This window comes from Galleria mellonella, unplaced genomic scaffold (genome assembly GCF_026898425.1).
Source record: "Galleria mellonella isolate WM207_F2 unplaced genomic scaffold, CSIRO_AGI_GalMel_v1 utg121, whole genome shotgun sequence".
NCBI classification, from domain to species: Eukaryota; Metazoa; Arthropoda; class Insecta; order Lepidoptera; family Pyralidae; genus Galleria; species Galleria mellonella.
This window is the reverse complement of record NW_026441983.1, coordinates 3,526,200-3,542,783: the sequence shown is the minus strand read 5'-3', so window position 1 is coordinate 3,542,783 and position 16,584 is coordinate 3,526,200. Positions and strand designations below refer to the sequence as shown.

General features: G+C 39.1%; 1 protein-coding gene across 2 annotated transcripts in view; it reads right to left on the bottom strand.

Annotated features, from left to right (window-relative positions):
* LOC113510170 (single-minded homolog 1) overlaps positions 1 to 16,584 on the bottom strand; it is an 82,654-nt gene that overhangs the window by 19,347 nt on the left and 46,723 nt on the right. For both annotated transcript variants that reach the window (XM_052898256.1, XM_031910670.2), the window contains exon 6: positions 11,251 to 11,429. In XM_052898256.1, the coding sequence (XP_052754216.1) occupies positions 11,251 to 11,429 (179 nt within the window). The remainder of the gene's footprint in view (positions 1 to 11,250; positions 11,430 to 16,584) is intronic.

Sequence of the window (16,584 nt, the reverse complement as noted above, 5' to 3'; positions counted from 1 at the left end):
AAGATTCTAATATACCAATTGAGAAAGAAAAGGAATCTATCACATTCCCATATCGACAAGCGGTTGGAGCACTTTCTTGTCTAGCGATAGGAACGCGCCCGGATATAGCATATGCACTTAGCGTTGTCTCTCGAAATCTTGACAATCCTTCATCAGAAGATATAACAAAAGTGAAGCGAGTTTTACGCTATATCAAAGGTACCACAGATTACGGTATCACTTATCAATCCTCTGTAAAGTCAACGTGTATACTGAGTTACAGTGACGCGGATCATGGTGGAGATACTGTAACTGGACGATCGACATCTGGAATGATTTGCTTGTATTCTAATGGTGCTATTGCATGGCAAAGCAAGAGACAGTCTTCAGTCGCAATATCATCCACTGAAGCTGAGATTGTAGCAGCCAGTGAAACTACTAGAGAACTTATATGGCTAAAAAGGATTCTACAATTCATGATAATGGGAGATGTCACTATGAAGCTTTATTTAGACAATGAATCAGCTATAAGACTGGCTCACGACCCACCCTTTGAGTGTCACCAGAGAACAAAGCATATTCGCCTTAGACACTTTTTCATTCGAGAGTGCGTCATTTCAGGATGTCTTGAAGTCTTCAAAACTGATGGAGAGAATCAACTAGCTGACTTCTTAACGAAGCCTCTCTTTAAGCCAAGATTGATGCAACTTTGCAAACAAGTTGGATTAAAAGAGGAGACCGGATGTTAAGAAGAGATCTTTATCTAACAATGATAGTGCTCTTCTTTATCTGTGCGTTACCTAGCAACTTGTTTTGTTAATGTTCTGTCGAAATAATTATTACTTTCACTACAAATATACGTACTAATATTCTATCTTAAATCTATTACATTTCCTGTTCCCTTTGATTTCTTAAAGTGGTAGCAGAGCGTATGAGTATCATAGAAGCTAGAATCAATTGAAAACGTACCCATTATCAAGATATGGATAAGTCAATTGTAGAAGCGTCGAAGGTTCAAATTGGGAACATAAACTCTAAAAACTTTAAAACATGGAAGTTTAAGTTTCTGATGGTGTTAAAAGGCGTGCCGGGGGCATTAGATATATTGGAAGGTAAGAGACCGAAGCCAGTATTGCAAGGTATGGCCACACCAGAAGAAAAGGCAATGTATACGAAAGATTTAGAAGAGTACAATAGAATAGACAGTACTATAGTAGTCCTGCTTACGACAAATATGTCAGATGACACATTACAGAAATTAATGCGCTTTGATAATTCTAAGGACATGTGGGATGAATTACAAAGACTTTATGGAGGATGTATAATAGACAGATCGTACGAATTATGTCAAAATTTTTTCGGATATCAGAAAGAACCAAGTCATGACATGGCCACTCATATTTCATCGCTAAAGGGAATATGGTATGAATTAAATTCGGCATTGAATACAACTGGTGATTTGCCGGAAATTTTATTGATATATCAAATTCTACATACTCTCCCTTCCGAATATTTTGGTTTTAAGTCAAGCTGGCTATTGATGTCAAAGACCGATCGCACTGTTAACAACCTAACCGTTCAGTTATGTGCCCACGAAAAGTCATAATTAACAAAGTAGAAAAAGAGACACTAAGCACTTCTGAAGCATTATATACAAAAGCAGAAGAGAAGAAGAAAAAGGACAAGAAGAAGAAAAATAATTTTCATAAATGTAACTATTGCGGAGAGACAGGACATTTTGTAAGGAAATGTAAGAAATGGATCTCAGATGGCAGACCACCTAAGAAGTCGACTGCTGTGAATATGAACTTGACGGTCCTTACTATTGAAGAGGACTTTAGGAATGATGTCAAAAATTCTACAGATTGGTACGTTGACAATGGGGCAACCAGTCATGTAACCAACAGAGGAGATCTTTTTCAGGACTTCATTTATTTTAAAAGTTCGCACACAGTTACCGGCGCTAACGAGCAGAGTATCCAAGCTATAGGGATTGGTACAATCCGTGCAGAAGCTGAGGTAGAGGGACGACTTGAACAAATTCTTTTAAAGGATGTATGGTATGTACCTGCTATAAGTAAAAATCTTTATTCTGTCCTAGCCACTCATGATATCGTAAAAGATAGCATCTTCGAGTCAACTCCGTTCGAATGCGTTATGAAGATAAATGGTGCAAAGAAACTGATTGGCACTCGAGATGTGCCACCACCACCACACCACTCTTTACCGTTTAAAAATGAGGTGCTTGAAACCAACTGTAGATGTAAATCAGCTATCCACCTCTAGTTTACTACAACTATATCATGAAAGATTTGGTCATCAGAATAAGTTACATGTAAAGAAATTATTGGAAAAGGAATTTCACATTAAAACAGAAGCAACTAAAGAGCTATGTGAAGGGTGCATTTATGGCAAATCACATAGACAAAAGTTTGGTATTAGAGAGAAGCCATCAAAACCAGGTGAACTAATCTGTACGGATATTTGTGGACCTTTCCCGTATTCGATTTCTAAACATCGTTACTTCGTGCTATTCAAAGATGTCCATACAAATTATCGTTGGGTATATCTATTACACCAAAAGTCTGAAGTATACCTAAAACTTCCCCTTCTGATAGCTGAAGTAAAAGCAGCTGGTCATGTAATAAGAGAACTTTTAAGTGACAATGGAGGAGAATTCAACAACGATAACGTCAGCGCAATTTTAAAAAAGGAAGGCATTAAACAACGGTTAACAATGCCATATACGCCACAACAAAATCCAACTGAGAGGGAAAATAGAACTGTGGTAGAAATGACAAGAACCTTAATGCATGCTCACGAAACAATTCCTGCGGGCTTATGGGCTGAATTGATTCAAACAGCGGTATATATCTTAAACAGAACTGGACCTGGACATGATGGTAAATCACCGCATGAATCATGGTACGGCGTAAAGCCAAGGATCACTCACTTAAGAACTATTTGTTACCCACATATTCCGAAACAAAGAAGGCATAAGTTAGATAAAAAGGCTCAGAAGGGAATTTTAATTGGCTACGACTCCGATGAAGGCTATCGTATATGGGATAATATACAGCAAGTCATAGTAAGATCGAGAGACGTAACTTTTAATGAAACTCCCTTAGTATCACCTATAAAAAGTATGGCAGATTTAAAGAGCGAACTAGAAAATATACAAGAGTCTGAGCAACGTAAATATAGAACTGATGAGCAACAGTCAAATTTTCAATTTAACTTTCCAAATATTGACGTGGAATGTGAAAAAAACAGGACTCTTAGAGAACCTTCCATAAGAAATAATGATGATAATAACGAGATAACAGAGCCTGATATTGTTAATGATAATAACGATAATATAATTGACAGTACTGTACCAATATTGTTAGGACAGCATAATGGATCTGAACAGTCAGTGGACTCAGACAGTCAAGACGTAGATGAGGCAGCGGCTAACACTGCACCGCTTTCTGCAAGTGAAGTAGAGAATGAAGGCAGTATGACGCTTAGAAATAGAGCAAGTCTCAGACCTCCAAATCGTTACGGTGATTTTATATGTAATATCTGTAATGTTAACTTGACTGAAGAATCTCTGTTAGAACCAACTACGTTTAAACAAGCTATGATAAGTACTGAATCTGACATGTGGCGTGTTGCTATGGATACTGAAATTAATTCCCTTCAAGAAAATCAAACCTGGGAAATGGTAGATTTGCCCAAGGGTAGGAAAGCGATTCCTTGCAAATGGATTTATAAAATCAAAACTAATCCTGATGGTACTATTGAGAAATATAAGGCTCGATTAGTAATAAAAGGATACTCGCAGAAAAAGGGACTTGATTATTATGAAACATTCAGCCCTGTAGCAAAGACAAGTACTATAAGAGCTGTTCTTAGTATTGCTGCACAAGAGAATTTAACCTTATCCCAATTTGACGTCACCACTGCATTCCTTTATGGAAGTCTAAACGAAGAAATTTATATGAAACCTCCTGAAGGATACAACGACAATTCAGGGAAAGTATGTAAACTCAAAAAGTCTCTATACGGTTTAAAGCAAGCACCTAGATGCTGGAACCATTGTATTACAGAGTACATTTTGAAAATTGGATTTGAGCAAAACTCTAGCGATCCATGCCTTTTTATAAGAAATAAAGATAAGAAGGATAGAAAGCTTATTCTAGCGCTTTATGTTGATGACGGATTGATTGCATCTAGTAATCCGAAAGAGACTGAAAACTTTTTAAATGAGATGCGACAGCAGTTTAAGATTACTACCAAATCCGGCAGTTATTTCTTAGGAATAGAAATAGAGAGACACGTTGATGGATCAATAAAAATCCATCAACAGGGATATTCAAAACGATTGCTTGAAAGATTTGGAATGCAAAATTGTAAAGCAGCTGTAACACCCATTGTGAAAGATTCTAATATACCAATTGAGAAAGAAAAGGAATCTATCACATTCCCATATCGACAAGCGGTTGGAGCACTTTCTTGTCTAGCGATAGGAACGCGCCCGGATATAGCATATGCACTTAGCGTTGTCTCTCGAAATCTTGACAATCCTTCATCAGAAGATATAACAAAAGTGAAGCGAGTTTTACGCTATATCAAAGGTACCACAGATTACGGTATCACTTATCAATCCTCTGTAAAGTCAACGTGTATACTGAGTTACAGTGACGCGGATCATGGTGGAGATACTGTAACTGGACGATCGACATCTGGAATGATTTGCTTGTATTCTAATGGTGCTATTGCATGGCAAAGCAAGAGACAGTCTTCAGTCGCAATATCATCCACTGAAGCTGAGATTGTAGCAGCCAGTGAAACTACTAGAGAACTTATATGGCTAAAAAGGATTCTACAATTCATGATAATGGGAGATGTCACTATGAAGCTTTATTTAGACAATGAATCAGCTATAAGACTGGCTCACGACCCACCCTTTGAGTGTCACCAGAGAACAAAGCATATTCGCCTTAGACACTTTTTCATTCGAGAGTGCGTCATTTCAGGATGTCTTGAAGTCTTCAAAACTGATGGAGAGAATCAACTAGCTGACTTCTTAACGAAGCCTCTCTTTAAGCCAAGATTGATGCAACTTTGCAAACAAGTTGGATTAAAAGAGGAGACCGGATGTTAAGAAGAGATCTTTATCTAACAATGATAGTGCTCTTATTTATCTGTGCGTTACCTAGCAACTTGTTTTGTTAATGTTCTGTCGAAATAAATATTACTTTCACTACAAATATACGTACTAATATTCAATCTTAAATCTATTACATTTCCTGTTCCCTTTGATTTCTTAAAGCATTTTGTGTTACTGTGACACACGCATGAGGGGAAAAATTTTTACTTTTTTATGTATTTTGTTTTTTTTTTTGTATATGTATTCTTTTATCTTTTTTCACTGTGCATCTATATCTGTTATTGTTTGTGTGCTGTAAGTAATGCAAATAATTTATCTAGAAGAATTAATTAGACTTTGTACAAAAGTCAATTACTTGGGTAGCTCAGTCCCATTCGTGTTTCAACCGTAAAGCAGTTGTGTTTTGCGTGACTGTGTTTCGGTTTGAAGGGTGGGATATGGCGTGAATTTAGTGGGTACGGAGGAATAACACCTGAGTACTCAGGAATGGCAACGCATGGGAGGTATCATAGGCGAAACAATATACTCTGTTATGTCCACGGTACTGCTCATGTCTATAGGCGACGGTTACCACTTTCCATTAGTTGGGCTGTCAGCTTGTTTACCATTCTAAGTTGTATAAAAAATATAAAAATCTATATATCTATCTATCTGTAGAATGCTATGCTTCTGAGTGAAACAAAAAATATATAATATTGTCTACTTTTTGTCGAAGACAAAGTCACAAGAATTATTATGAATTGTAATAAAAATAATTTATTACGAGTATTATTGCCTTTAGTACATATAGAGTTTTGTCTACTGTAGCCTTCAAGCATTGAAACACGAGTTGGATCCTCACAAATAGTATTAAATTACAAAACATTGATAGATAGTTACGCGCAGATATGCAAAATTAACACCTGGGGAACATCTGTTTGGAATTCGACACGACGGCGCGGTGGGCTCATTGCCGCCGTTTTAGAACGACGTGACAGCGATTTTGGCGCGAAGCGTCTATATTGTCTATGGCTCATGTTTCTTTATCTTCTTTTGTGTTTATTTTTTATTTTACTTTTTTTTTTAAATATTAGATTCATCATTAGATGAATAATTATAAATATATCTTGATTAATTTTTTAAATGGTGTAAGCAGTATCAAGGGCGTCAATCCTTATATATATTCCTTGCTCTGTCCACCCTCATAATACAAATCAAGATTTGTTATTAGACAGTATCCTTATTAATATTATAATTGAGAAAGTGAGTTTGTTTGTTACCTATAAGCGTCTTAACGGCTTTACCAATCACTATGAAATGTAATATATATATACTATACGGGATGGAAAAGAATATGTTTTGTTACCTTTGTCAGATGTAAATCGATTTGGATGGGGGGGGGGGGGGAAGGGCTTATTAGTAATGAACCTACCAGCCCCATTGCTAGCAATATATTTCCCCCCTAAAAACCATCGTGCTGAATTCTAGATGTTTTCATCACGATGCAAACACCTATGCCTATATCTCGATCATAAATAAATACAATAACACAGATATCGATTTAAATTTCTGTAATTGTATGTCTTTTGCATGGCAATTGTTCACATCGTGAGTATATTTTTGCAGATAAAAAAAAAGAATTATTCAAATAGGTCTTGTTTTTAAATGGATGATAATGGAATGGTAACCGCTATCGGTATACGCTGGCGGGGCACTAGTAAAGGATGATAGGTGAGAATGAAAAGACAGGTCAGTTAGCCCATCGTGATGAATTCCATGATAAAATAGTCATGATGGCTTCCAGGGGAAACCGCGTGGTGATCAACCTGGTAGGGTATATTGATAGCGATGTGGACTAACCTCCCTATTACTAACAATCCCTTCCTCCCCATTAAAACAGCTTTCAAGCGGTCGTACAGTGCAGCACACAAGTGCGGCATATCGCGCGTTTCCTCGAAGCGTCACTCGGTATTGTAAGGTCGACGGTTTACGGTCCAGTGATTGGCGTGAACCAATAAACGGCGATCTTGGGCCGTTTTCCACTGTCGTACGTACCGAGAAGTATTTCTCGGTATATAACCTTTTTTTTATACCACGAAAGTGGCAAATAAGTATTTTTTTTATGCAATTTAGAATGGCAAACAAGCTGACTGCCCACCTGATGGAAAGTGGTAACCGTTGCCTGTAGACATGAGCAGTACCTTGGACTTAACAGAGTATACTGTTTCGCCCGTGATACCTCCCATGCGTAGCCATTCCTGAGGACTTACAGCCCGTCTGATGGTAAACGGTTACTGTAGTCTATGATCGTTTACAACACTAGGGGTAACAGCTTGCAGTAACAGTAACAGCATTGCCGACCCTGAAAAAACCTTAATACAACCTTTTTGAAGAACCCCATACTGTCGTCTCTAGGGAAACCTCGTCAGGGAGCTCATTACACAACCTGAGTGTTAGCGAATTTTTTAAGCAATGAGACTAAAAAATATCAAATACAAGAGAACACAATGATGACAGTCTTTTAATCATTTTTATCTGTTATCTGAAAATTTGCAAAATTCTAGATTTAACGATTTCGGATTTGCGTTAATAGGCGTACGCGGCAGTCATTCAGTATTCTCTTTAACCGATGTTAAAAAGAAGGAGGCTCTCGATTAGACTGTATTTTCTTTTAAGTTTGTTACCTTACAATAGTATTATATTATCTGTGCCTTACAACTGTGTCTGTTCTAAACCGATATGAAAAATTATTTTATCTGGATTTAAGGATAAATTTACAGATAAGTCCCATAAAAATCGTTGCAGTAGTTTCGATTTAAGATCAAAACATCTGTTTTTGACACAATTGAAGTTCAAAATTTCGCCACTGCTTGCTCCAAAGATTTTTTAAGAGACTCAATGTCGTCCAATGTCGTCGTGCCATTTAGAGCAGGCCGTGCCCTCTAAAACTGACCATAATTTGAAGTCTGATTAAAGGATTGAGGTCTGGGCTAGATGAGGGCTAGTCTTCAGCTATAAAGTCTGGAACGTTGGTTTCAAGCCAGGCTTGGGTAGTTCGTGCCTTGTGACCAGGTGCAGAGTCCTGCTGGAAAGTCCACGGTATATTTTTAAAAAATGTATTGCTGTGAAGTTTCGCAACACGATCCAAGACTGTATCTTGACACACTTTGGCTGAAGTTTTTACTTCTTCTTCACAAAAATGTAGTTTCGTGACTTCTTGATAAGACACGATTGGTTTTTTCTTTTCATAATTGTTTTTTTTTCTTTTTTTCTTCTTACGTCACACGTGAGGTGACGGCCAGTGGAGATGGCGGCAAAGGGCCAGTATTGTTCGCGTCGCAATGCTTAGTTCGCGGAACCACCGCGATATCGACTGCGAACTGCACCCAGTAGGGAGGGGCGTTATTTGCAAGTTATTTTCATAAGGAAATCGTAACTGAGATTATAAATCGATTTATACAGGTCATCGATTGATGATATTCGATCGTTTTGTATTTATACTAACTAGAGAGTAGATACAAAATCGAATCAAGAAGAAAGTAAAGTGTTGTTTTGTGGGTGATAATGGAATGGTGACCCTGCCTGCGCTTTCGATATATCCTGGCGAGACACCAGTGAAGGATGATAGGTGAGGATGAAAAAGTAGCTCATCGTTAGCTTATCGTGATGAATTCCACTAGAGTTAACCACGATGGTTTTCAGGATAGGATTAGCCAGATAACCTGATAGGGTGTATTGCTGGCAATGGGACAATTAGATCCCATTACTAATAATCCTTTTCCCCCCGACGACGGGATCGTCGTCTATATTTAGCCATAGCGACTGCCTAAAAATGAGATTTGATGAGTGGTCTACTGTTTTCTTATAGCATCCAAAAAGGTATTGAAGCCAGATATTTTTTAATGGATGATAATGGAATGGCAACCCTGCTTGTGCTAACGGTATCCGCCGGCGAGGTACCAGCGAGGGGGCAGGTGATAGGTTTTTTTTATTGTGTTGTTGTGATGACTTCATAAGGTGAGCATGGACTCATGTATATAGACAATGATTAAATATCTCAAACTGTATCGATATATGGATCGACAGCGTCCCACACGTGGGCGGCCGTGAAACCGGTTCGTTCCGGTTCGGTGGCGTGACGACCCTTTATTTTATTAACTCTCGTGAAATTTATTATTTATTGTGACGAATGTACAGACGACGGACGACATTATACGAACTTAGGATGGTTGGTTTCTTGATTTTACTTATTTTGATTAAAAATCTAAATTACTGAACCGATTTTGATTAAATGTTAATGAGATTAATCTGTATTTTTTTTACCAACATTTAGGTGGCAAAACAAGCATACGGTCCACCTGATGGAAAGTGGTAACTGTCGCCTATAGACATGTGCAGTACCATGGACACAACAGAGTATACTGTTTCGCCCATGATACCCCTCATGTGTTGTCGTTCCGTTGCATTGGTTAAAAGACAGATAGATAGAGACCCTCTTTTTAGATTTTCTAGTGGTCGCCCCTTGGTCGAAATTGGATTATAATTAATTTAAATTATAGGTTTTTTTTATACTACTTAAAATGGCAAACAAGCTGACGGTCCACCTGATGGAAAGTGGTAACCGTGTGTACTGTTTCGCCCATGATACCCCCCATGCGTTGCCATGCCATTCCTGAGGACTCAGGTGTTATTCCTCTGTACCCTGTAAATTTACGCCATATCCCACCCTTCAAACCGAAATACAGCCACGCAAACACAACTGCTTCACTGTTGAAACACGAATGGGACAGAGGTACCCAAGCAATCGACTTTTGTACAAAGTCTCTCTCTGGTTTTAACATTATTAAGGTTCCACTGTCAAAACTCTATACTATATATATACGTTTCACATTCAGTAAGACTAGATATAATACAAATAATATTAAAGACAAGCAATATTAGTCTATTCTCAATTTGACCATAGACTTTAACAATAAACAAAAGAGTATATATGCGTGTGTGTATCAAATACATGTTAGTAATGGGGGAAATGGATTATTAGTAATGGAGACTGAGAATTCCATTGCTAGCAATATACCCAACCAGGTCGAGCTCCTCGCGGTTCCCCCTGGAAACTATCGTGGTTAATTCCTGATGAATTCATCATGATGGGCTAACTGGCCTGTTTTCATTCTCATCTATCACCCTTCACTGGTGCTCCGCCAGCGTATCCCGTTAGCGCAGGCGGGGTTATCATACGACTTTCATCCATCAAAAAAAAATTACATGCTAGTGTGTGTAATGTTTTTTATTAATTTAACGTATTTTTTTTATGCATAATTTTTAAAAAAATATTATCATTGTGCGCTCCTTCTCTATATAAACTATAAGTGTGCCAAATGTCATACTCCTCCGTCCGCGTAATTTTCATAAAAAAGGGGTACAAAGTTTTTGCTTCACGTATAAATAGATAGATACCACATTGGTTGGTCAATTTGGTTTTATTTGGTACAATTATTAGGTAGGCAACAAGATAGATAACTGTAGAAATCTATGCCGAGGCCCGCAGTCAAGCTCGCGCTCGAATCACAGCCGCTCATGATTAAGGGTCCCGAATTGGTCTCAAAACTAGTCGAGTTTTCTCGATCTAATTAACACGTAAGTTAAACCGGTAGTTATAACATAAAAAATGTATAAATCTAGTTTGACATCAAAAGTGGCGCGAGAACGTTCACGAAGCTTTTTTTTTTTAAAACAGTTTCACGGCTTTGGATGTTTCTCTTTAGTTCATCTTTCATTTACATTACTTTTATTGCAGTTTTTTTTTTCGAAAATTTTATATATTTGAATCCATATCTTCGTGTAAGTACAGTGTATATTTATTTATTTTTTCTTTTTTTTTATAGGTACATGCCAGTGATGTCAACCTGTTAGACGTCGTAAAACTGATATACAGATCAACAAACGTAACTATAAAATATAAATATAAAGTTTAGTTTAAAAATCATCAGCCAATAATGTATTGAGTGATTGAAAAATTTCTAAACGGGCGAGACACGAATCCACACTTCGAAAGTGTCCATACATAGGTTATGTTGCAATTTAGTATAAGGCGGGCCGTATGCATTATTTATATAAATATATTTCATTTCACTTACCTGGCATCAAGGAATATCAGCCTCATGTCGAGCGAGGCGCGGAACATGAACATGTTTGAGTGAAGCTTGAGCTCAGTGACCGCCGAGGGGGGGAGGGAGTGGCCCACCGCCACCAGGCCGAGCGGCGCCGAGCCCTCGCCGAAGCGACGCGCCCGCAGGTAACCGGAACAGTGGATTACCTGGCGGAAAAAGATTATTAAGTAATTAATTATTAGTTCAGAATTAATTCAATTATTTCACTATCATTAAGTCCTCATAATTGGGGGGAAAGGGATTGTTAGTAATGGAGACTGAGAATCCAGGTCGACCTCCTCGCAGTTCTCCCTGGAAATTATCATGGTTAATTCCTGATGAATTCATCATGATGGGCTAACTGGCCTGTTTTCGTTCTCATCTATCACCCTTCACTGGTGCTCCGCCAGCGTGTCCCGTTAGCGCAGGCGGGGTTACCATACCATTTTCACCCATCAAAAAAAACGTCATAATTCATTATCTATTCATCATTCATTTATTCAGCATTCATTATCATTAATCATCCATTCATCGTTCATTCGTGATCATTCATTATTTATTTACCTTCTGTAATTAATTCATAATTCATCTATAATGCATATTATTATTTGCACATTATTCATTATTTGCTAATTATTCATCCTTAATTAGAATTAATCTATATCTATCTATATACTTATAATAAATCTGTAAAGAGGTCAATTCTGTACATAAAATATATTTACAACATAACTATCAGCGGATGATTAGTGATCGATACTGATGACAAAAATGCAATCAGTAAACTTTTTGTCTGTCTGTCTGTATGTTCGTTATAGAAATAAAAACTACTCGGCGGATCTTAACGAAACTTGGTACAATTATTCTTCATACTCCTGGCCAGGTTATAGTATACTTTTCATCACGCTACGACTAATAGGAGCAGAGCAATGAAGGGAAATGTGTCTGTTACATCAAAACCACTGAACCGTGAGGACGGACAGAGGTTACTTATTTTACGAAAAACGACGGAAACGCGGACGAAGTCGCGGGGAACAGCTAGTCCTTAATTAAAATTGAATACTGAACGAATGATAAATTATCATTCGTTCAGCATTCATTTACATTCTTTCATCACTCATTCATCCATCATTTATTCAGCATTCATTAATAATTCTTTCGTCATTTATTTATTCCTTCAATCATTTATTAATTTTATTTATTAAATAAATTATTATAGAATTATACTAGGAATTAATTCAATTATACTAATAATAATGCACATGCATATGCATGCATGGGCGCGCACACGCACACACACAAAAACTCACACACTGCACTTACTTGGTCTCGGCCCGTAAGTGCAGTATACGCAAAGTAGCGTATATACCAGCTATAGCTGAGTAATAAAGTTTGCATAAAAATAATAATAATAATATAATAATAAATAAATTATACTAATTAAATTAAGAACATTTACGTTCTATAAATATCAAGAACAAATATTTAAAAAAATATTTAAAGATAAAAAATTTCTTTGAGATCACTGCCAGCTGGTAGCGTGCCTAGGATACTACAAAAACACAATTATTAATTAATTAAATAAAAAAGTCATTGATCAATGAATGATTAAATAAAAGGAAATACGACCGAATTGAGAACTTTCTTCATTTTGAAGTCTGTTTATAGGTTGTAAAAAAAAATGTGACACAAGTTAAAAGAATCGCCATGTACCAGTAACCCTTATAACTGTGTATCGCATACGTCCATATTAATGCACGAAAGCACTACCCCCATCCAGTTACCCCAAAACAAACAATATGTGTTCAGTAATCACAGACGCGTGCGTCAACAATATCACAATAGGTACTTCCTTGTATTAGCTATATGCGCGCATACTTTTTATAAAAACACTCAAATTGCATATGCATTTAAGAATAATCCCAATCTTTAGTGATAAATAAATCAATTAAAAAAATATAATAATATTATTTATTTAATTAATAAATTAATTTTTTTTTTACAACACAGGGGGCAAACGAGCATGCGGCTCACCTGATGGTAAGTGACTACCGCCGCCCATGATCACCCACAACACCTACGGCATTGCAGGTGTGCTGCTGGCCTTTTAAAAAGGAATATGCTCTTTTCTTGAAGGTTATGTTGTCGTATCGGTTCGGAAATACTGCTGCTGGAAGTTGATTCCAAAGTGGTTGTGCGTGGGAGAAAGTGCCTTGAAAAACACACGGTGGAGGACCGCCACTCGTCCAGATGGTTGGGATGAAATTTTAGTTTATGGCGGGTTGTACGATGGTGAAAATCTGCAGCAGGTATCAATCCGAACAATTCTTCAGAGCACTCCCCATGATAAATTCGGTAGAAGATGCACAGAGATGCAACATCTCTACGCAGTTTCAGTGGGTCGAGTCGGACAGTAAGACGCCGATCGTCAACAATTCGAGCTGCCCGACTTTGAATGCGGTCTAACGGAAGGAGTTGGTACTGTGGCGCTCCTGCCCACAGGTGAGAACAGTATTCCATGTGTGGCCTCACTTGAGCTTTATACAGTTTCAGGCGGTTTTCTGGCGTGAAATACCGTCTCACCCTATTGAGCACGCCCAACTTTTTGGAAGCTATCTTAGCTTTTTCCTCCAGATGACCGCAAAACTGGACGTCGCTAGATATATCGACGCCAAGAATTTTATTTATTTACACTTTATTGCACCATTTATAAAATAATAAATACATTTAATTGTAATAAGAAATGATACAAAAGGCGGCCTTATCGCTAAGCAATCTCTTCCAGACGACCTTTGGGTAGAGAACATTGAGAAAACAAAGAAAAACAAAGGGTAGGTGACGCACTATTATATGTAAACAAATATATACAAAGATATATACATATATACGCATATATATATATATATATATATATATATATATATATATATATATATATATATATATACATAAACAAATACATACAAAAACATACACAAACTTAAAAGCACACATACAACAGGAGAGAGTGACACTGGAAGATGAAGATAGAATGGAAAAAATAGATACTTAAAGGGAGAGATAATGGGCTTTAACAGAGGTTTTGAAGCTAGAGAGAGATTGAGCGCACCGTATAGAGGTAGGTAGTGAGTTCCACAGGCGAACTGCCTGCACAGTAAAGGAATTAGAATAAAAGGAAGTGGAGTGAGTTGGAAATTTGAGACAGAGATTGTTGACACTGCGTTAAGTTTGGCCATTGGCCTCACTGAGAAACACAAATCGGTCTTTAAGATAATCAGGAACAATGGGGTTAAAAAGAATCGTGTAAAGGAAAGATTGCTTGTGTTAGGAGAAACCGCTCTTTCTTAACAATAATTAAATTTCGTGTTCATTACTATTTACTTTCTTTTTAATCAGCAAAACAAAATAATTCATATTTTGTTTTATTTTACACAATAATACTAAAAAAATTTACATATCATAAAAAAGAAAGTGTCTATTTATGACAATAATGTGTGCGTGCGTGCGTGCGTGCGTGCGTGCGTGCGTGCGTGCGTGAGTGCTTGCGTGCGTGCGTGAGTGAGTGCGTGCGTGCGTGCGTGCGTGCGTGCGTGAGTGCGTGAGTGCTTGCGTGAGTGCGTGAGTGAGTGCGCGCACGCGTGCGCGCGTGCGTGAGTGCTTGCGTGCGTGCGTGAGTGCTTGCGAGCGTGCGTGAGTGCGTGCGTGCGTGCGTGCGTGAGTGCGTGAGTGAGTGCGCGCGTCGTGGTGCGTGCGTGAGTGCGAGCGTGCGAGCGTGCGTGCGTGCGTGCGTGCGTGCGTGAGAGCGTGCGTGCGTGAGTGCGTGAGTGAGTGCGCGCACGCGTGCGCGCGTTCGTGGTGCGTGCGTGAGTGCGAGCGTGCGAGCATGCGTGCGTGCGTGCGTGCGTGCGTGCGTGCGTGAGAGCGTGCGTGCGTGAGTGCGTGAGTGAGTGCGCGCACGCGAGCGCGCGTTCGTGGTGCGTGCGTGAGTGCGAGCGTGCGAGCGTGCGTGCGTGCGTGCGAGCGTGCGTGCGTGCGTGAGTGCGTGAGTGAGTGCGCGCACGCGTGCGTGCGTGCGTGCGTGCGTGAGTGCGTGCGTGCGAGCGTGCGTGCGTGCGTGCGTGCGTGCGTGCGAGCGTGCGTGCGTGCGTGCGTGCGCGCGTGAGTGCTTGCGTGCGTGCGGGAGTGCGCGCGCGCGTGCGTGGTACGTGCGTGAGTGCGTGCGTGCGTGTGTGCGTGCGTGCATGCGTGCGTGCGTGCGTGCGTGCGTGCGTGTGTGTGTGTGTGTGTGTGAGCGTGCGCGTGCGTGTGCGCGTGTGCGTGTGTGTATGGGCGTGCGCGCGTGTGCGAGTGTGTGCGTGTGTGTGCGCGCGTGTGCTGGTGCGAGTGCGTGTGCGTGTGCGAGTGCATGTGCGAGTGCATGTGCATGTGCATGTGCGTGTGCGTGTGCGTGTGCGTGTGCGTGTGCGTGTGCGTGTGCGTGTGCGTGTGTGTCTCTCTGTGTGTGTGTGTGTGTGTGTGTCATAATAAATTACATATACACTTTTAGTTTTATGTTTTAGTGTTATCTCAACTCTATTTAAACCTAATTCGGGTTTATTCTACGTTAGGTTCTCTTATTTATCTCTTTTCATTTAACCTGATGAAAAGTAATATCCATCGCCTATAGACATGAGCAGTACCATGGACATAACAGAGTATACTGTTTCGCTCATGATACCCCGCATGCGTTGCCATTCCTGAGGGCTCAGGTGTTATTCCTCTGTACCCAGTAAATTCACGCCATATCCCACCCTTCAAATGGAAACACAGCCATGCGAACACAACTGCTTCACGGTAGAAACACGAATGGGACAGAGGTACCCAAACAATCGACTTTTGTACAAAGTCTAGTTCACTTCTGACTAGACTTTGACTAGTTTACAGTACTATCGTCACAATAATTCTATATTAAGACACCAGGTGGCGCCACAAGTTGAAAATAAACATATGTTTTTAAAGATACCTACATTTTGTTACTAGCAACAGTACTCTTTACCAGTCATCTGTAAAGAGTAAATGGCGGTGCATTGATCTAACAAAATGAATTCGTAAATTGTTTTTGACATGCAACTTATAATGACAAACAAGCTGACGGCCCGCCAGATGGAAAGTGGTAACTTGTTTGTCAATCTAACTTGAATAAAAAATAAATTGAATTCGTATTGTTCTCAATTCAAATTCGAAGAGATTCTCACCTTTTTAGGGTTCCATATTTCCAAAGAAAAAAACAAAACCCTTATAGGATCAATTCGTTGTCGATCCGTCCGTCTGTCTGTCTGTCTA